The 20336-nt window shown below is 52.5% G+C and overlaps 1 protein-coding gene across 3 annotated transcripts; it reads left to right on the top strand.

Moving 5' to 3' along the window:
- The first annotated feature begins 41 nt into the window (after window positions 1–41).
- On the top strand, window positions 42–16046 carry DEDD2 (death effector domain containing 2). 3 transcript variants are annotated; one of them, XM_017654430.3, is made up of 5 exons: window positions 42–162; window positions 2177–2543; window positions 4024–4146; window positions 6779–6919; window positions 14815–16046. In XM_017654430.3, exons 2-5 carry the CDS (start codon window positions 2216–2218, stop codon window positions 15204–15206), a joined length of 984 nt encoding a protein of 327 aa, XP_017509919.2. In that variant the 5' UTR covers window positions 42–162; window positions 2177–2215; the 3' UTR covers window positions 15207–16046. The 3 variants fall into 3 exon arrangements, with proteins under 3 accessions (XP_017509919.2, XP_017509911.2, XP_017509902.2); XM_017654422.3 differs by having other exon boundaries at window positions 89–226; XM_017654413.3 differs by lacking the exon at window positions 42–162 and adding an exon at window positions 282–1582.
- The last annotated feature ends 4290 nt before the right edge of the window (window positions 16047–20336 follow it).

The following is a 20336-nucleotide window of genomic DNA, read 5'->3' as shown; positions in this document are numbered from 1 at the left end:
CAACTGTATCCAATGGGCGGGTCTCGAGGCTCCCGGCTTGGAGAAGCGCCTGCGCAGTTCGGGCACTTCTCTGCCAAGTCTGAAAGTTTAGTGGAGAGAAGTGGGCATCTTTGGAAAGCGAAGACCCATGGAGTGGACTGGCGCCGGGAGACATTGGCAGAGGTATCATTTCACAGCAGAAGAGAGCATCTCCGAGAGCTCACCTTTGGAGCCAGGCACATTAAGGGTACTTTCCCTTCTCAGGGCCTCCTTTTACTCCCTTGTAAAATGGGCTTAAGTCACATCCACCTCAAAGGCTGTTGAGGAGGGGATTGGATGAAATCAAACACGTAAAAGCGCCCAGCACAGGTCCTGATACACCGTGGGTGCGCACTAAACCCATCTAACATGGGCATAGCCTTTCGCAGTTTGTAAAATTGCTATCCTTTCCCTCCAACTTTTCGGCTGATTTAATGATGTTCACTTATTGGACGCCTACTGTGTGTCCGGCCCAGGACTGGGCTTCAGTAGGAGACTTAGAGGTCATTGCTGCAGCCTAAGCAGAGGCAGTCCTGAGGCAGCGCCAGGTGGGACCCAGGTCTTCCGCATCTCAAGAGGAGATAATTCGAGGGTGGTAACGGGTCCGGGGAGGCGACCTATCTCGAGGCACGTGCGGGCATTGACCTTGAGTCACCTAAGTGAACTGCAGGGTGGCCGCCACGCCCAAGGCCCCACCGCAGGGGAGAGACTCTCAGACATGCAGCCTCGAGGCTAGTCTATAGAGATCTGCTTGCGCCAAAGTGAAGCTCGTAGATGCAGGTTAGAGAAGGGGGTATCAGGACGCTCTGCGACCTTGGAGGGCGGAGATTGGAAGAGTTGGGTCCCGTTCGAGTGGGTGGGTGTGTCTAACTGTAATGGGGAGGGTCGTGATGGACGCCATCAAGAGGTGCACAGTCAGGATGGAGGAGCCTATTGCAATCAGGAAGGAGATACTGTTCCCTAACATAAGATGTGGGAGTCCTAGTCTTGATCAGGGGAAGGATCTTATAGATGGGGGTTTCTGTTGGATGATGGGGGATTCCAGTCGGGATCATGAGATGGCTGGTTCCTATTAGGAGTAAGGGGAAGTCTAATGGAGGAGCATCCAAGTCCCGATCATATGGAGCCTGGGCGCTATTTGGAGACGGGACGGTTGTGATTGTGGCCCTTTGCATTGGGCAGCTGCGGCGTCTAGGTCGTGATTAGGAGTGGACTGTAGTCCATGACATGAGTAGTTCCAACAGGTCGTGACGTGAGACGCAGCGGCTTAAGTTACCCACGGAGAAGAGCTACCCGGCAACAGGGTACCACGTCCAGCCGGGACACTGAACCATTCTCGCTGTGCGCAGGCGCAGGGCATGAGGGCCCAGACTCTGCGGTTGGGGGCGGGCCCTGTAAGCTTAACTCTGCGCTTGCGCGGAAGGGGCGTGGCGGTCGCACCTGCGCGAGTTGGGGGAAGGAGGAGGGGCGGGGTGACGCAGGCGTAATAATAGAGAAGGTGCCAGAAAGATCCAAAACAAGTGGCTGCGGCCGTCGCCCAGGAGTCGTCAGACGCCGGAATCTGGTGAGGATCCAGAGAGGCCTAAGGGCGAATGGTGCAGGGTGGACGGAACCAGCTGGGGGCTGGAGAGAAGGCGGTACCGCCCTTACTGGGCGAGGGGATCGCGTTCAGACAGCACCACCTGTGTGGAGCTAAAGGCTGCTTGAGTCGGTCCGACTTGGAGGGGGCAGAGGGCCACTTGGGTGGAGCCGTGGCGCTGATCGGACAGTACCACTGGATGCCAAGGGGCACCTACGGACAGTACTGCCCAGAGTCGAAGGGCAGTTGGCAGGGTGCCCCGGGGTGGGCCCCCAGGCTTGTTAAGACCCAATCGCTTGGTCAGGTCCGGAGGCTGGTTCGGAACATACCACCTGGGGAGGGGCGTTCGGGCTCCGCCGGCCCGTCTGGTTGGAGGACGAGAGGGGTCTGGCGTCTCGATCTGTTACTAGGGGACCTCGGGCGATACCATTCTCTTCTGGGGGAAGGGGGACGCTGAGACCGCCGGGGTGTGAGGGTGGCCCTGCCCCGCGGGACGGGGCAGAGGAGACGCAATGGCGAGGTTGGGGCCCTGGCCCCCGCGTCGCTGACCACTGCCCCCTCCCCGTGTATGGGTTCTAGGCCCTGGTTCTGAGTTTGTAGCGCCCCCCTCCCCTGGGTATGTCGCTGTCCGGGTTGACCCCGGCTCAGAGCTGGGAGGAGGATGAGTGCCTGGACTACTACGGGATGCTGTCGCTTCACCGTATGTTCGAGGTGGTGGGCGGGCAACTGACCGAGTGCGAGTTGGAACTGCTGGCTTTCCTGCTGGATGAGGCCCCCGGCGCCGCCGGCGGCCTGGCCCGCGCCCGCAGCGGCTTGGAACTGCTGCTTGAGATGGAGCGCCGCGGGCAGTGCGACGAAAGCAACCTGCGTCTGCTGGGGCAACTCCTGCGCGTGCTGGCTCGCCACGACTTGCTACCGCACCTGGCGCGCAAGCGGCGCCGGCCAGGTAGGGTTGAATGGGAGGGTGACAGACTTCCGGTGGGGAGAGGGCCTTGCTGCCGCTGCGCACCTATGGTGCCGTGATATATGGACAGTGCCATATCAGACAGCCCAAGTCCCATTCCACTCACCCCTCCTCCCTGAGTATCAATGAAAAACACAAGCGGGAGGAGGCATGGCTTTGGGAGGGGTTTGCTTCAGCCACATCAATAATGTTGTTTGTGGCCGCTGTTTATGGAGGTCTAATTTCATGTCAGTTACAGCAGTAAGCCTTTCATATGAACTATCATCTTATATCCTCCTGGTAATTCTATGAGGGAATTCTGTTGGTCTCCACCGTACCAGGAAAACAGCAGGTTCAGAGAAGTTAAGCATCTTGCCCACAAGATGGGCACAGGAGATACAAGGTGACAGTGCTGACAAAGTGTTTGTTCCATGAAGCTTACATTTAGTGGGGGAATCTGACTTTAAGTAAGGTAACTTATTTTTTATTTGGTTATAGAAAGACTAAAACAAAGTAATGGAATGGTGAGAGTGGAAGGTGCTTCAAAGTGAAGTGAAGGTCCCCTTAGATTGGAGAACCAAGTCAAGATTATTCTGCAGAAGGTGACATTTAAACTGAGGCTACAGTGCTGCTGTGCATAGATCTCAGAGGAGAAAATTCCAGGCGGAAAGACAGGCTTTCAAGCCCTGAGGCAGGAATTAGTTTGGCATCCTCAAGAGGCCAGTGTGGCAGGAGCAGAGAGGACTGAAGCGAGGGCAAGGAGTCACGTCACACGGGGGCCTGCAGATAGCCCAGAGAGAAAGGGTGAGGGCCAGGATCCAAACCTTGCTGGCTTGACTCCAGAGTCGATGCCCTTAATCCTTGTGAGGGAAGCACTCCTGGGACACAGCCGTTTTGAGGAAGTAAGAGGGTTTAAGGCATAGGAGACCCATGCATGCATAGCCTTCAAGCCACTGCGTGGGTTACTAGAGGTAGAGTGCCTAGTTTGTGGAGGGAGATGGTGTACTACTGCCCACAGTAAACCCGTGAGATTTGGATAACGAGGAGAAGGGCAGGGCTATAGAATGGACAGCGATTTTGGAAAAATACGTGGAGGTGTCAGGCTCTGGAAGATATTTGGGGAGCCTGCAGAGAGGCCATCCTACTCCTTGGAGCCTCAGGGAGAACTGGGGGCTGTTTATGGGGGGCAGCATTGTAGGGGACCTGATCATGACTCAGCTTACAGACTAATCCTGATGGAGTTGCTTTTGATCTGGGTTGGGTGGCCCCAGGCAGGGGTGAGTGCTCTATCTCCAGAGGTATTGAGCAGCCACTGAGCCCCTGGTGTTTAAGAGGGAGTGTGTGTCTGGGCTCTGACCTCTGGAGAATTCAGGCACCCTGTGGGGCAGGAGTTCATGGGGAGGGTGGTGGCAATTAGAGGCTGGGCCTGTGAGAGACCTGAAGCTGGGAATGCTTCTTTCCATTCTTCTGTCCCCCGCCCCAGTGTCTCCAGAACGCTACAACTATGGCACTTCCAGCTCATCTTCAAAAAGGGCTGAAGGCAGCTGCCGTCGCCGTCAGCAGTCCAGCAGTTCTTCAGATGCTCAGCAGGGTCAGTGGGAGACAGGTGAGCCCAGCTGGTGGGCATGATGGCAGTGATCCTCTTCCTTCTGAAACCTGGTGAACCTGCCCCATCCTGGCACATCAAGGAAGGGGCCAAAGGGGTCATTCTGCCTCATTTTTGCTTTGTGTGTGTGTGTTTATTTTTGGTACAAAAACATGTGTCCGGAAGCAACATACAGAATTATTTCTTGTTGTTTTCTGTTTCATCTAAATGGCATCACTTCATGGGTATCATTCTTCATGTGGTTGTCTTAGCAGGACATGGTTTTGAGATTTATTTATGTTAAGTAATTCTTAATTGGTTTATTTTAATTGCTGTGCCATTATTTATCCAATCTCCTCCTTCCCTAGTTTTTTAATTACTCAAAACATAATTTCAAACATACAGAGAAGTTGGAAGATTAATACAGTGAAGGTGTTCATATTTTCGCCTAGATTCAGTAATTTTAATGTTTTGCCACTCTTGTTTTATGTGTGTGTTTGTTAATTCTGGGTTTCTTGTTGAACTCTTTGAATGTTAAATTATAGCCATCAGGACACTTTACCCTTAAATCAGCAGGCTCTTCTGAAAAGAAGGGGTTTGACCTATATCACTTGACGACCATTATCATCCCCAAGAAAGTAAATGCTAATACTCTGATATCCTGATAGTACATTTTCATATTGCCCCAAGATTGTCTCCGCTTTCAGGATTCACTCATTGTTGATCGGCTGTGCATTCAAATACGTCTCCTTAGCATCTTGCTATAGAACTGAAACAACTCCTCCACCCCATACCTTCTCTTTTTTTCTCATGACATTGACTTATCGACCCTACTCAGCCAGTTGTTTAGTTTTAATGTCCTTATTGTTCCCTAAAGTGTCTGATACTTTCCTGATGGTGTCATTTAACTCTTCTCTCTGTCCCTGTATTTCCTGTGAAGTGGGAAATTGGGTCTGGAGACTTGGTTAATTCAGGTTATATGTTTTGGGTAGGAAGGAACCATTGTTGATGCTGTGTGCTTTGAGTTGGAGTGAAGGAGGCAGAAGTTCTGGTTTTCCTGTTGTGAGTGGGCAGGTGTAATTACCTGGTTAGTGGCTCCCATATTTGTTCTTGGTAAAGGGACTGTTTTTTCCTTTTATGGTTAGAAAATAACCTATGGGATGGCACATTAGCATATCCTCTTCCCCAGCATATCTAAAACCCCAGGGGTTTTAGAATCATTGATGATCTCTGCCTGAACCAGTTATTGCCAAAGTGTAAGGGGGATTTCCTAATTCTTCCTTTTCTCTGTGTCTGCTAGCTGGCATTCTTTCAGGAGTTTTCCTTTTCTCTCTCCACCAGCCTCTTTTTTTGGTGTCCACTCACGTGTTCTTCTTACTCATTTACTGTGTCATAATCAATGAGTCATTCTTCCTGATGTTCGAATTGGTCGGCATGTCTTTTTGATGTGTCTCAGTCATTCTTTGGGTGCTTCCTGCGTTGAGGCACTGCTGGATGTCCTGGACTCTTTTGTACTTTTCTTTCCCCAGCCCTGGAGTCAGCTGTTTCCAGAGGCCTAGTTTCTTTTAGAAGCAGTGGTATTTACAGACCAGATCTGGGCACTGAGTGCATTGTTTCTAGGCTCTTTCAGTGAGCAGAGTTAGAAATCATGCTTTTAAAAAAGTTCATATGAGTATTTTCAACTCGAAATTTACCAGGACTTTTTTCTCTTTTAATAAAGACCTTGGTTCTTAATAACTTTGGGATAAGGATTTAGTTGCTTTATTTTACAATAATAAAATAACTTCAGAATTAGTAAAGACACCACTGGTGAATATGAATGAAAGGTAACATTTATTTATGATTTCTCTTGTCCTCTGAGTATATCCCACTGAGAGTGTACAAAGTTTTCTTGCATGTTACTTGAAATAGTTCCTTTTCAGTTTTGTTCATGTTGGGAATTATATATATAGTTAGGTTCTCTTGTTTCTATGTTAAACTTTATAGTTTGCTTCTTTGTTTCTTTTTTTAATTTGATTTATTTGGCTTGAAAATCAAAACTAAAGTATGTAAGAAAGATGATCTTAGAAGTATCATTTCCATTGTTGCTACCAGTACCCCCTAGTAAATGGTTTCATTCATCTCTCATTTATCCTTATTGTTTCATCTTGCAAAAATAGCAAATACATATTCTTATCTCCCCTCATTTTAATGCAAAATGTAGCAAACTGTAGATCCGTTTTTTACACCTTGCTTTACTTAACTAAACAATGTATCCTAGAAATTATTCTTTTTGCCAAACATTTGTATTGCATTCAAGTTTATTCTTGACATTTACATTGTTTTGAAGTTGACACAGTTACAAATTATAAAGGATGCCCCAGTGGCTGTTGCCATGCTTGTCTTCTGATGGGAGTCTACAGAGGTTTCTCTAGGGTCAAACCTGGAGGTGGGACTGCTGGGTGGCGAGGTGAGCTCATCTGCCTTTCTAGATGCTGTAGGTTCTACTTACTCCCCATTTTATGGATGGGGCCTACTGAGGCCCAGGAAGCTGAGAGAGGGGCTTATGGGATCTCACAGTATGGAAATAACTTGAGCTCTTCCCTGGGCACTTGCCTTGGTATGCCAGCTATCACAGGGGTCCCATCAACCAGCTCCATCTTTCTTGCCTCAGGCTCCCCCCTGACCAAGCGGCAGCGTCGGAGTCGGGGCCGGCCCAGTGGTGGTGCCAGACGGCGGCGGAGAGGGGGCCCAGCTGCCCCCCGGCAGCAGCAGGAGCCAGCGAGACCCTCCTCAGAAGGCAAAGTGACCTGTGGTAGGTGTCTGTGGGTCTTGGGGAATGCCTGTACAGGCAGGCTGCAGAGCCAGAGGGTAGGAGAAACGGGCCCTCGTCTGGGATGTGGTATACATAGTTGCCTCCTCCTGTGGGGGCAGCAGCTCCTGATCATCTGTTCAGTGCAGATGAATCCTTAATCCTTGTCTGCTGCTGCTGTCTGCTCTACATCCCACTGATAGTTGAAGGATCACATTGTGTGCCACTTCCTCTAGGAAGCCTTTCTTGACAACCCCCTGCTTCTAATTTTGTTTATTCAGCTAACATTTTCAGGGATTTATTTATTCAACAGCCATGTGTTCTGCAGTGGTGGCATGATGCTGGGGTAAAAAACAAGGACCCTGGGACAGGCTGCCCAATTCACCTCCTGGCTTTGCATTTAAATAGACTGTTTGATTTTGAGCAAGTGACTGAACTTCTCTGTGCCTCAGTTTCTACATCTGTAAAATGGGACTAATAAGAATAACTTCCAATTAGGGTTGTTGAGAGAGATGAGTTAACTCATGTAATACCTGGGAATAGTGGCTGGCCTGGGGCTTATGCCATGTACCAGTTTGCTCCTTTTCTCACTGTTTACTGCTGTGTGCTTGGGGTGGGAATAGCAGTGAGGTCCTTGCCCTCATGGAAGTGATCTTCTAGTTGGGTGACAGCCCACTTTAGACAGTAAGTGCCATGAAGAGAGGGTGGGGAGTGGGTAGAGGAGTCTGGCCAGGGCTGAGCAGCTGGGCCTTGGAGCAGGTGGGAATTTGGATTTTATTCCATGCCTCAGATTAGCAAAGGCTTTTAAGCAGGGTAGTGAGGTGATCTGATACTTGTTTTTAGAGGAATTCTGACCCTGTCTGGAAGATGAGTTAATAAATGAGTTATGATTTGTAAAGTGTTTAGAACAGTGCTGGTCATATAGTAGGTTCTCTGTCAGGCGTGTGTGAAGTAAATGAAACAAAGTAGAACCAGGGAGATGAGTGAACAGGCTGCATAGTCCAACAAGGAGAGAGCGGAAGTCCGGCCTGGGGAAAACATGGGAAGGGGGTGGACTAAGGAAATACTGTGGACACAGGGCTGACAAGACCTGCAGACAGGGTTGGGTTCAGTGGATTGTGGGCTCTGTTGTGGAGACTTATGCTCAAACCTTGTCCTCGAACTTCTGCCTGGTTCTGAGGAGAGGACATGAGCACAGGTGCACAGGTGGCACGCTCTCTCTCAACCCCCTACCCCCACCTCTCTGGGACCCCCCTGGGGACACAGAAGGTCAGCCAGTGAGATGCTCAGGCAGGCGTGGGAGGGTGGAGGTACGGCCAGGAAGATCCGGGGTTGCAGCAGCTCTGCATTCCTCAGGAGACTTCAGTCCGGGGTGCCTCTTCCCTCCATCTGCAGAGCCTTCTCCAGCCCACAGAGCACACACACCTGCCCCCTCCTGTTGCCTGCTGTGTCCCTTCAGGCTGGGGGCGGCACCTCCACTCCACAGATGAGGCTGCAGCTGCCTGTGTTGGGCACTGTCAGGAGGGACAGAGCAATGCAGCCAGCCTGTGTCCTCAGACCTGAGACAGCTCCCTGCTTGAGGGGGTGGCTCCCTGGTTGTGACTCGGCTTGGAGTCATCCAGTAATTACCAGAGCCACCAGACTGGCTGGGCAGCGATGGAAGTCAGCCTCCTAGCTGAGGCTGGAGAGGGGTCTTGGTGCCAGTGGAGTCTCCAGATCTCTTTCCTGAGGCCAGGGCCTCGGCAGGGTGGCAGAGAGGTTTTAACCAGGGCGTGGCTGGGTCTTGGGGGGCGGGGCGGTGGGGGGGAAGCAGGTCTGACTGCTGACTCACCAAAGCAGGGCGGGGCTGGAGTGAGGCTCTCCAGTGGGGCCCTGGTTTTCCCCTCTGAAAATGGGGATGGCTTATTTTTAATGAGGTCATCCTGGGATAGAAGGAGGCTTCTCCAGACCTGAATGAGGAAGGGCCCGCCATTCTTGGTCCCTCCTCACTGTGGCAGCTGTGGGGGTTGACCCCTAGGGATAGAACCAGGCTAAAGTCCAGAGTGTCCCAGAATGTGAGGAAGCGAGTGTGAGGGCTGCTGGGCTTGGACGCAGGACCTCTGAGTTCCATGTCCCTCTCAGGCCTGTGGGCACTGTGCTGGGCATGCTACTTGCCTGACTGAGTGCTCAAGACAGCCTTTGAGGTAGGTTTGACAGTCCTCATGGTACAGGGCGGCAGGGGTGGGGCTGAGCTGAAACTCGGGTTGCTTTGCTCGGTTATTCCCTATGTGTTTATAGAGCGCTCACTACATGTTAGGCCCAGTAGGGATGGTAGGCTCTTGCCCTCACAGAGCTTGCATTCTGTGGGAAGAGAAGCCATGAGACAGAAACTTCTGATGTCAGCTAAGAAGAGAAAGCCGGGCAAGGGTGTAGAGAGCGATGGAAATGCGGTTTTAGATGATTTTCAAGGTAGGGTGGTCTAGGAAGGCCTCCTGGAAGAGAGAGCACGTGGGTGGCCCGGGGAGAGTGTCCCAGATGGAGGGGCAATAGGAGCCAAGGCTGAGGGGAGTGAGTGTGCCGGTGGTGGTGAAGGGATGGAGAGGAAGCTGCATGGCTGGAGCCGAGGCAGCTATGAGGGAAGGGCGGCCAGGTGGCCTGGCGTCCAGCAGGGCCTGTCAGCTGTGGGCCAGGTGGAAGCAGTTGGAGGATTTGAATGGCAGGATGAGGTTTACTCCCTGCCTTGACATCTTCAATGGGAAAGACACAGAAGCAGAGAGCTGGCATCATGCACCTCGGTCTCGCTCTGCATCTCCAACTTCAGCAGTTGTCAGCTCTCATGGGTGAGCGGTTTTCATCAGCCGTGTTGTTTTGGAGTCAGTTATAGGTATCCTGTTATTTCATCTGTAAATTTCTTACTATGTACCTCTAAAAGATAAGAAATCTTTAAGAAATTATCACACCAAGGAAATGAACAATTCCTTACCATCAAAATCTCATCAGGGCTCAAATTTCCAATTGTCTCCTAAGCATTGGTTCTCTTAAGTCTCTCCTGATCCCTGGGACTCCCCCACCATCTCAGTCCTCTCTCCCCTCCCCTCCCTGTGTTGTGTTTGTTGAAAGTACCTATCCTCTGTCATTTCTCAAAGACTGTATTTTGCCAGTTGCGTCCTGCAGTAGGGTTGATTGAATGATGTGTTTCCCTGCCTGAAAATTGGTAGTTGGGTCTGGAGAGGCTTGATCAGATTCTGGTTTAATGTTTTTTTCCAAGCTCACTTCCTAGGTGGTGATGTGCTCTTCCATCAGGAAACAGGCAGTGGCTGCTTAGCTTTCTCTGACGTTGGTGGCAGCTTCTCCTCATTGTTTTGAACCATTAGTTCAGTAGAACTTGATGTCTGACATCATGACATCTTGGGGAAAAGTTTGGAGCAAGGGAGGAGTCCACCATCGTCCTGAGGAGGGTATGCTGGCCCTGGTGTGGCAGCGGAGGTCTTCCCATTGCAGCGTCTGGTTACCTCTCTTTATTTGGGCCTGGCCCTCGGACCTTCTCTGGTCTCCTCCTGCAAAGCCCCTCCCCTTTCCCTCTGTGTGCCTTCTACCCTAGAGGAGAGGCAGATGAGGTGTGGGGTTGAAAGACAAGGGGTGCTGGCAGCAGGAGGAGCTCTCACTCAGAAGGCGCAGCCACACCTCTGCCCTGGGCTAGGGAGCGTTTCCCTGCAGCTGCCCAAGAGGAGCAGATGGTTGACAAATGCTTGGTGTTGCTGGCCAGCCCCAGCCCAGGGCCCAGGCCTTCTGGGTGCTCTTTCCCCCTGGGCCCCCTATTACACCTGGGCCAGTCCATCTACCTCTGTCTGTGTCTCCTGCTTCCAGCCTGGACCAGCCACCTTCAGCCTTCCCCAGTGTTGCTCTGGCTCTGTTCTGAGCACCCTGCTGCTTTTGTGGAGCAGCTGTACTCAGCATGGTGAGGGCGCGTCCATCCTGCTGCATTTGGAGGGCTCACTGCAGGCCCGGCGCTGGCCTGAGCTCCTCACCTGCATCAAACCATATGTTCCTTACAGTGGCTCACAAGAGCAGGTGCTGGGGTGAAGTGGTTTTACAGAGGAGGCCGGGCAGACTCTCTGCTCCTGCCTGCCAGGCTGTGGTTGTGTCTCCTCTCCAGTTGTCCCTTGTGCCCTTCTCCACCTTGGTCCAGCCACACCAGCCCCCAGCCTATGGACACCCCAAGTTCATTTTCTGCTTCTGGACTTAGACTTGAGCTGCTCTCTCTTCTGAGAATGCTACTCTTCTCTCCTGTTTTCCTGCTTGACCTACTTGTCCTCCTCCACGTTTCACTTCCAATGTCATTTCCTGGAGAGGTCCTCTCTGGTCATTGTGATCTAAATTACAACTCACGCTCTATAATTTTCTCTCCTGGCTCTCGGGATGTCTTTTAATTATGGATTTCTGTGTGTAGTTGCATGAGAGGCAGCAAACAGGATAGGGATAGTTAAGCGCTGGGGCTTTGGAGCCAGGCATGTCAGTTGGAATTCTAGGTTTGTCACTTCCTGCCTCTGTGGCCTTGGGCAGGTGACTCATCCTCTGTACCTCAGTTTCCCCATCTGCAAAAAGGGAGTAATAGCACTGCCTCAAAAAGTTGTAGGGATGATCAAAAGGGCTGATAGAAGTGAAGCGTATGCCAGCTTGCAGTAAGCACCATGTCAGTGTCCTCTATTGTCAGTAAGTTACTTTGGTGAGGGGTAAGGAAAAGATTGCATGTGATGCCTGTGATTCAGGATTGGGATGGAGCGGTGGCTCACATCATGCACGTCCCCTTCTGCCAGAGGAGCCTCCCTGTCCTCTCTGTGCCATCCTCTTATTTTCTTGTGCTCCAGATCAGAGTCTGGACCATGGTCTGGTGAAGGACTTCCTCACCAGAAATCCTCTCCGTTCCTAAATGGAACTAAGGAATGTTGAGAGGATGCAGGGGTCTAAGGTAGTGAAAGCACACAGGTAGGGGCCTGGCCCACAGGCAGTGCTCCCTTACGGGGGCGTCACACCTCTTCCAGGCCCACTTGCGGTGGGGTTCTTGTGTCACCCCAGTGTTCATGGCACTTAGTAAATATATGTTGAACGAAGGAATGAACAGGACACACATGAGTCTTCCTTGGTCCTGTTCCCCCTCTACCTGCCATGTCGGGCGGGCTCTGGGGAACAGTTCCCATTGAAGGCTAGTAGCAATGTGAGCTGAGGAGAAAGGCGATCTGGGAGGGCTTCCCCTGGGTGGGACACGGGGTCTTGTGAGTTGGGCCATGGTGCACGAATGGGGGTGTTCTAGGTAGAGTTGGCGGACAGGTCATTTTGTGAGTAAGTAAGGCTTGTGCTGGGAGCACTTCCCGCGTGACGAATGGGAGGATGTAGTCGGGATTGAAGGAAGAGATGAGGGAGGAGGTTGGCTCAGGCCCAGGTGAGAGGGCAGGGCCTGAGCTGGGACCACAGGGGTAGAGAGGTGGGTGTTGAAATTACAGTTTCTGTTTCGGGGGGCCTTCTGTGCCATAGGCCCAGGGTCAAGAGCTTTCATGAGTTGCTACCTCTAATCCTCATGACCCCACTGTGTAGCAGGGACCTCTTGTTTGTTTCTGTTTTTCAGATGGGGAAACTGAGGCTCAGAGAGGTGAGGTTACATGCCCAAGGCCCCACAGCTAGAGAGTGGCAGAGCCGGGACTCGCCTCAAGGTCTGTCGGACTCCGCCACCTGGCTCCGTGCCTCTGCCACTGAGCAGCCCCATGTGGCCTGGGACACGTGCTGCTCTTCCCAGTCCCCTGCTCCCCAGCCCATGCCAGTTGAAGGTGTGGTCAGACACTCATAGGACTCACGAATGTGGGCCAGAGGTCTCATCTGGTCATTAGGATAGAGGGACCTGGGCCGGAGTGCCGTGGGAGGCCCTTGAGGCTCAGTGCCAGGCAGGGTTCCCTGGGCCTCCAGCAGAGAGGCAGAAAGAGGAAGGGTTTGTTGTTGGAGGAGGAAGTTGAGTGGTTCTAAGAAGTCATCCGGGGATGCAGGAACCTGCCTTCTACTTTCTGCTCTGCTGACACGGTTTGCGAAAGGTGAATGAGGCTAAGGCATGACACTTCCCCTCCCACAGCTTCAGTTTCCTCATCTGCCAAATGGGTTAAATGTGGCCCCTGCCCCACAGGACTGATCCTGCTGAATCCTCAGGGGTAAAGCATTTGGCACATTGGAGCCGTGGGTGGCTGCCATTCTAGAAGAGCCATTGGGCACCATGTGCAGTGCCAGCTATTCCTACCTACCAATGGCTCTCTCTTTAATCATCTTAATGGTCTTTTGTAGGAGAGATTGGTTCAGGCTGGAACCTGGGCTCAGAGAGGTTGTGCCTTGTCTCAGGTCACAAAGCTATTGCCTGGAGGCTCCTGGGTTGCAGCTGGCTCCACTGACCCAGAGCTGCCTTCTGGGGCTTGGAGGTTCAGTGACCTCTGCCAGGTCCTGCCACTGCCTCACTGTGGCACCTTGGGCAAGTCCTTTCCCTTCAGTGTGTCTCTATTTTCTCATCTGTAAATTGGGGGTGATGCTAGGTTGTGGATTAAATGAGGTCATATAAGTCTATTTTTCTCATCTGTAAATTGGGGGTGATGCTAGGTTGTGGATTAAATGAGGTCATATGAGTCTAGTGCTTGTTTTCAGCCTATATCTGATTTTAAGACAGCGTGTGTGTGTGTGCATGTGTGTGTGTGTGTTGGGAGGGATTCTGTTAGTAGCCCAATTCTGGGTGGAATTTCAGTAATCCCACAGGGAGGGTGACATGCATGAGGTCACATTATAGGGATAACCTCAGAAGTCCTGTGTCCTGTCCCCAGTGCAGAGCTGCCACTTCATTTGGGCAGATGAGGGCAAGTTGTAACTGACAGAAAGGTCAGTTGATACTGGAGTAAGCAGAAAGTGAGTTGCTTGTAGCTGAAAATCCAGGTGCTCCAGGGCTCATGTGATACACTCAGGAGTCACTTCCTCTCTCTCCTTGGCTCTGTGTGGGCTTCATTCTCTCCCCTCCCAGTGGCCAAGTGGCCTCCAGCAGCTCCGGGCTTAACCACCTCCCATCCTGGTGCCTCTGCTTGAAGAGAGCACCTGCTTGCAGAAGAGCCAGCCCAGTTCCAGCCTCGAGTTTCCTAGGCCGAGGTGGCTTGGTGGGTAGGGGGCTGGGGATGTGGTTGCTCTGCATGGATCTTGCTGTTTGAGGGCGGGAGAGGGGTCAAGCTGGCTGCCTAAAGGCAAGTTTGTTCATACATGCACTGGTTCTCTTATAAACACATATTGAGCACCTACTCTGTGCCACGGGTTATACAGGTGAAAAAAACATAAAAATCCCTTCAGGAAGCTCCCATCCAGAGGAGACGGGTGACGGGCCTGACAGGGAGGGAGAGCACGAGGAGGCTCAAAGGGGTCTGTGCCCGCGGAACAAATGGAGCAGACTCTGGGAACCGGGAATGCAGGGGGCCAGAGGGTTGGTGGTCAGGGGAGGCCTCTTTGGGAAGGTGGCATCTGAGCAAAGAACTGAAGGAAGTGAGGGAGCAGATCCTATGGAGACTGGGGACAGAGCATCCCCAGCTGAAGGACGGGCAGGGCCGGTCAGGACCTGCCTAATGGGGGTGGTGGGGCCAGTCCATCAGGAGGTGATGAGGCTGCAGCGGGCATGTGAGGGGAGAGGAGGTCGTCAGGTCAGGAGGGAACAGAGGCCAGGCCACAGGAGGGAAGCAATGTGAGGGTGTCACTGTACTTGGGTGTGGTTACCAGAGGGGGAAGGATGTGGGGCAGGTGCAGTGTGACCCATGGGGCAGTGGGAGGAGCCTGCGGGAGGGAGGAAGTGTGGCAGTGGCCCTCGCCCTCCTATGCGTTTTGGGTGTTGTCTCCCTGACCAGTCCCTTTCTCCACAGATATCCGGCTCAGGGTGCGAGCAGAGTACTGCGAGCATGGGCCCGCTTTGGAGCAGGGTGTGGCATCCCGTCGGCCCCAGGCGCTGGCACGGCAGCTGGACGTGTTTGGGCAGGCCACTGCAGTGCTGCGCTCAAGGGACCTGGGCTCTGTGGTGTGCGACATCAAGTTCTCAGAGCTCTCCTATTTGGACGCCTTCTGGGGTGACTACTTGAGTGGGGCCCTGCTGCAGGCACTGCGGGGTGTGTTCCTGACTGAGGCCCTTCGAGAGGCCGTAGGCCGGGAGGCTGTCCGCCTGCTGGTCAGTGTGGACGAGGCCGACTATGAGGCTGGCCGGCGCCGCCTGCTGCTGATGGAGGAGGAGCGGGGAGGGCGCTCAGCTGAGGCCTCCTGATCCTGGATCTGGAAGAACTGACCCCACCTCCTAGCCTCTGGGCCACCTTTGCCCCCCTGGAGGATGACCATCTCTGCCCCTAGAGCACCGTTACTCCAGCAGCTCTGAGGACTGCAGAGATAGCCAGGCCCCTTGACAGCCTGGCCCCTTGACAGCCTGGCCCCTTGACAGCCCCTCCCACAGGATGTGGGTGCTGAGGTCTAAACCACTTCCAGCTGAGTTTCCTTCCCACCCACCCCCACATTCCCACCCCCAGGTGTGTTCCCTCAGCTTCAGGAGGCCAGAGGCTCAGGCAAGCAGACTAGAAAGGGAGGGAGGCATAGCCACACAGCAAAGGCCCTGTACATCGCGTCCTCCCACCCGGGCTATGTGCACACACACACACCGGCCCCTCTGAAGTCTCCCCTGGACTCCACCCTGGCCTGCTCCACACACTTCTTTGGCCTCAGGGCTTCTCTCTCAGGATCTCTGATTTTATGCCCCAACCCTGGGCTTCAGCCACACTGAGCACTGGAGCTGGGGTGCCCACAGGGCCTGCTCATCTTGCCCATACATCCCTACAGCCAGCCAGGGCTCTGCCCAGCTTCCACACACAGGCCTGGCTTTCCACCTTCTGCTCTCCAGAGCTGGGCACAGACTTGCACATGGACCTGCACCTGGAGTGTCACACTTGTGTTGCAGCAGCTTCAGACCAAGCGTGCTGTTGCTCATGGGATCAGGACCAGAAACCAACTTCCCTCTCAGAAGGGGAAGGCAAAGGCTTGGGGCTGATGGGAAAGGCCTTTACAAATGGCGCCAATAAAGCTGCCCTGTATGGAGCATAGGTGGGCATCAAGTCTCCCCGAAGACTCTTTCTTTATGGGCTGGAGGAAGGAGCTGATGAGTTCCTAGCCCTGTATTGGGCTGGGGGTGGGCAGGATGCTGGATCATCTGCCAGTTCCTATACCACAGTCTTACCCTTCTCTCTTGGGCCTCAGTTTCCTCATCTGTCAAATACTCTCTTGAATTCATCCACTCTCCCAACTCCATTTGAATGGGCTTTGCTCCTGTGTGGTTTGGGGAGTGCCAGCATTTTTAACTAGTTAAGGGAGGTGGGGGTAGCTGTCTATCCCCAAGGCTGACAGAGCCCATAGGTCTTGAAACCTAATGGTCACCATGCAGGGTTCTCTGCCTGGAACCACTCTCCAAGTGACTCCCGAGCCCTCATATGTCTGGACAGTATACCTCCTCTTAAACCTGGGTCTCTGTTCCTCCTGAGGCCAAGCACTTCTTACTCCTGTGGCTACAGGTTGTGGCCTCTTATTCTTTCCCCACCCATTGTTTATGGGCTTGGGAACTGGAGTTCCTTACATAATATCTGGGGTTTTTCTTTCTGAGGGGGGAGGGAAGAAGGGGCTGGGTGGGGGATGGGCAGGGCGTCTGACACTGGGGAAGGGATGCACCTGCCCACCCCTGGAGCCTGTTGGGCTCTGACCTGTACTGCTGTACAGGGATACAGTGGCAAGGTTAGGAGTTGAGTCCTGCTTGAGTCAAGACTTGGTCAGCTAGCTGCTGTGTGACTCCAGATTGTCCCTTTACTTTTCTCTGGGAGGGAGGGAGCTGAGATCTGCTGGGCACCTACTCAAGATCTATTTCAACCTACTTTATGTGAAGTAGGAATCTCACCCTCATTTTGACAGAAAAGGGGCTCAGAGAGGGGAAGTGACTTGCCTGAGGGATGGGAAAGAATCACTGAGATGGAGAGCATCTCTCCCCAAGTGGATGCAGAAATGTTGGGTGGCTAGGGAAATGGGAACTTCCATGCCCTTTCTCCTTTCCTCCAGGGCGACTGGCCTTGGCCTGGTTGGGAGGAAGTCGGCCTTCTTTTCATGACCTTACAGATGTGAGGTTCTCCTCTGCTTGGGCTTAACGCGCTTGGCGGTGGCATGTGCTGCCTGTTCCAGCCTCTGCTGCGCCGAAACCCCGGATCCACCTCTCCGTCCCATCTTGGGCCCAGCCTCTTACCCTTTTTGAGTGATGGACCCTTACCCCGAGCCAGTTCCACGCAAGAGGCCCCGCCCCATTTGCTAGGCCCCTCCCGGTCCAGCCTTTTCCGCGGGGATACGCCTCTCTCGCTGGCACGGTGCGTGCCGGAAGCGGGGGATCCTAACCCAGGCGGAAGCCCGCGCACGCTCAGTGCCTGCCGGCAGCGGCCGTGGCGGGAACCTTGAGGCCATGCCTCGCGCCAGGAGCCTCCCTGAGCATATGCGCTGTGGCGCCCACCTGTGCTTGCCAGAGCCCACGCCCGGTGCCGGTGGGGGAGACTGAGAGACCCCTGAGACCCAAAGTGGGTCAACCCAAGCGTGAGGACAATCAGGGAGATCAAAATGCTTCAGAAATCGAGGAAGATTCTGTCGGGACAGACGGCGGCCAAGAAAAATAGGGGCCTGTGGGAGCTCATTGGAAGGCAGGTTGTGGTTTCACAGAGCAGAGCTTGGAGCTGGCTCTTGAAGGATGAGTAGGAGTTCAACAGAATGATAGGGGCATTCCAGGCAGAGAGAACAGCCCGCGTGAAGGCCTTAGGGGGCATTCCTGAATGGGATGTAGAGGGACAGATGGACAGAGTCTCAGGTAAGTGGCAGTGCACAGTCAGCTGCCCCCTCACTCGTCAGCAGTCAAATGTTACCACATGCTGGCACCCAGACACCCGCCCTGGCAGTGATAAGATAAGGTGGTAACATGAGACAAGCCCATGTGTCTGGGGTCCCGCAGCACATGTTCCACAAGTCCTCCCGAGTGTCAGGCCTTGGACTGGCCTCTGCTGGGGACCCTGTGAGGACAGTAGGCGGAGTGCTGGCTCTGGGAAGCTCTTGTTCTGGCAGGTGCCCCAGACTGGGACACAGTGGGTCACAGCCCAGAGAGGTCCGTGACTGATCAAGCAGTAGAAGCTGGAGGGACCCAGGGAGGTTTCATGGACTGGGAAACTCCCTGTTCATTCTATTAAAAATTAACCCCCCACTACCATCACCACCAAGATAGATTTCAGTTGTGAAATACAACATTCAGAAAAGTACATAAAACATAAATGTACAGTTAGTGACACCTGGGCTTCCTAAGTTAAGAAATACATTACTAGCACCCTGCAGACCCCCTGCTCTCCCCCCCATTTCTGTCCTGCCCAACCCCTCCTGATCGAAACTTACTCTTCCCCTTGCTGGGAACATTATCCTGGCTTTTACAGAAATAATTCCTTGCTTTTCTTTAACTTTCTAGTTTTGTCACTCAGTGAGAGAGGTAATTTTGTTTTTTCACTTAAAAAAAATGGAATCATGTGGTATGTTTTCTGTTGTGTCTGGTTTCTTTTGCTCAGTATTGTGTTTGTGAGATTCTTCTGTGTGTTTATTTGTAGTTGACTCATTTTTATGAACATCCCACAGGTAGTTCGTGCATTGCACTGCTGGTGGACATCTAGGTTGTTTCCACTTTGAGGCCGTTATAAATAATGCTTCTGTGAACCTTCTCGTGCATGTTTTTTTTGTGAAAAAATGCTTCTGTTTCTGTTGGGTTACACCTACAAGTGCAACTGGGCGTGAATATGGTATGTTCAGGTTTGGTAGATACCATCTATATTTGTTTCCTATGGTTACTGTAATAAATTACCACAAAGTTGGTAGTGTAGCACAATAGAAATGTATTCCCTCACAGTTCTGGAGATCAGAAGTCTAAAATCAGTTTTATTAGCTCAAAATCAAGGTGTCCACTGCCCATCTTCCCTCTGGAGGCTCAGGGGAGAATCAGTTCCTTGCCTCTTCCAACTTCTGGAGGCTGTCAGAATCCCCTGGATGTGGCCTCATCACTCCAGTCTCTGCCTCTGTGGGCACAGCCTCCTCTGCTGTGGTGCCAGATCTCCCTCAGTCGGCCTCTTAGAAGGATATATGTCATGGCATTTAGAGCCCGCCCACATAATCTAAAATAACCTCATCCCCAAATCCTTACTTTAATCACATCTGCAGTCTTTTTGCCACATACAACATTCAGAGATTCCAGGGATTAAGCCATAGACATCTTTGGGGGGACATTTCTCAGCCTACCACACTACCAGACTGCTAAAGTGTTTGTACCAGTTTACTCTCTTACCAGCACGGAATGGGTGCTCTTTACTTCATATCCTTGCCACTACCCGGCATTGTCAGACACTTTAATTGCGCTAATATGATGGGTGTGCGGTGTCACTGTAGTTCATGTTTCTTCTCTCTAGTGCCTAATATACGCTCATTCTTGAGTGAGGAGTAGGAGGTCTTTGGGTGGATAGAACAGGTGAAAGTATTCCAGATATGTGGAAGAGCGTGTATGAGGGTCTCAGGAGACATTTGTTTAAATTGAATAAGAGGTTTGTTTTAAACATTAGGTTATTAAAAGTAAAGAGAATGCAGAGAGATACATGGAACAAAATTAAGGGTAAATAAGGTGGTCCAATCTGAGGCTCTGGCTGGGAAGGGAAGGGAGAGCAGCCAGGAGCGGTCTGCCCAGTTGGCAGAAAACAGAGGGATCGGGGGAGCGGAGCTCTCTCCGAGTTGATGGTATGGTACAGGTGTGATGGCAGTGGAGTCCTGCCAGGTGCTGGGATCAGAGGTCAGGATACGGGGTTTCAAACCTGGAAGATGGTACTGGGTTGGGGCTAAAACCAGGGCTTTTGCATTTGGGACCCAGAGAGCCCCATGTTGGAATCCTGGCTCTGCCACTTTACTAAAAGCCACCCAGGACGTTTCCCCTTCCCTCACCCTCCAAGTCATTTAGCAATCACTTACTAGTGTAACTTCTGTTCCAGCTACTGCAGAAGGTGCTGAGCCAATCCCCCCATGGCAAGCTCTGCTTAGTGCAGGACATGATTGCTGGGGCCATCTCAAAGGAAGATGCAAGGGACTGTGGGAACTCAGATGAGACAGACACTGACTCTGATCTGGCTTCATGGGAGTCGGGCTTTCTTGAGGGTATGTCCTCAGGTTCTACCACCCTCTGTCCTGCTTCTTCATGACATCTATTGACTCACTGTTCCCTCATTCCTGAAGACTGTAGCACCTCCTCACAGACTGTCTTTCCACCCCAGCCCCTGCCACCCTGCTGGAGTATAACCTCCCTATGATGGTCATC

The sequence above is a fragment of the Manis javanica genome, chromosome 17 (assembly GCF_040802235.1).
Source record: "Manis javanica isolate MJ-LG chromosome 17, MJ_LKY, whole genome shotgun sequence".
Classification (NCBI taxonomy): Eukaryota; Metazoa; Chordata; class Mammalia; order Pholidota; family Manidae; genus Manis; species Manis javanica.
This window is presented reverse-complemented; position numbering and strand designations above follow the sequence as displayed.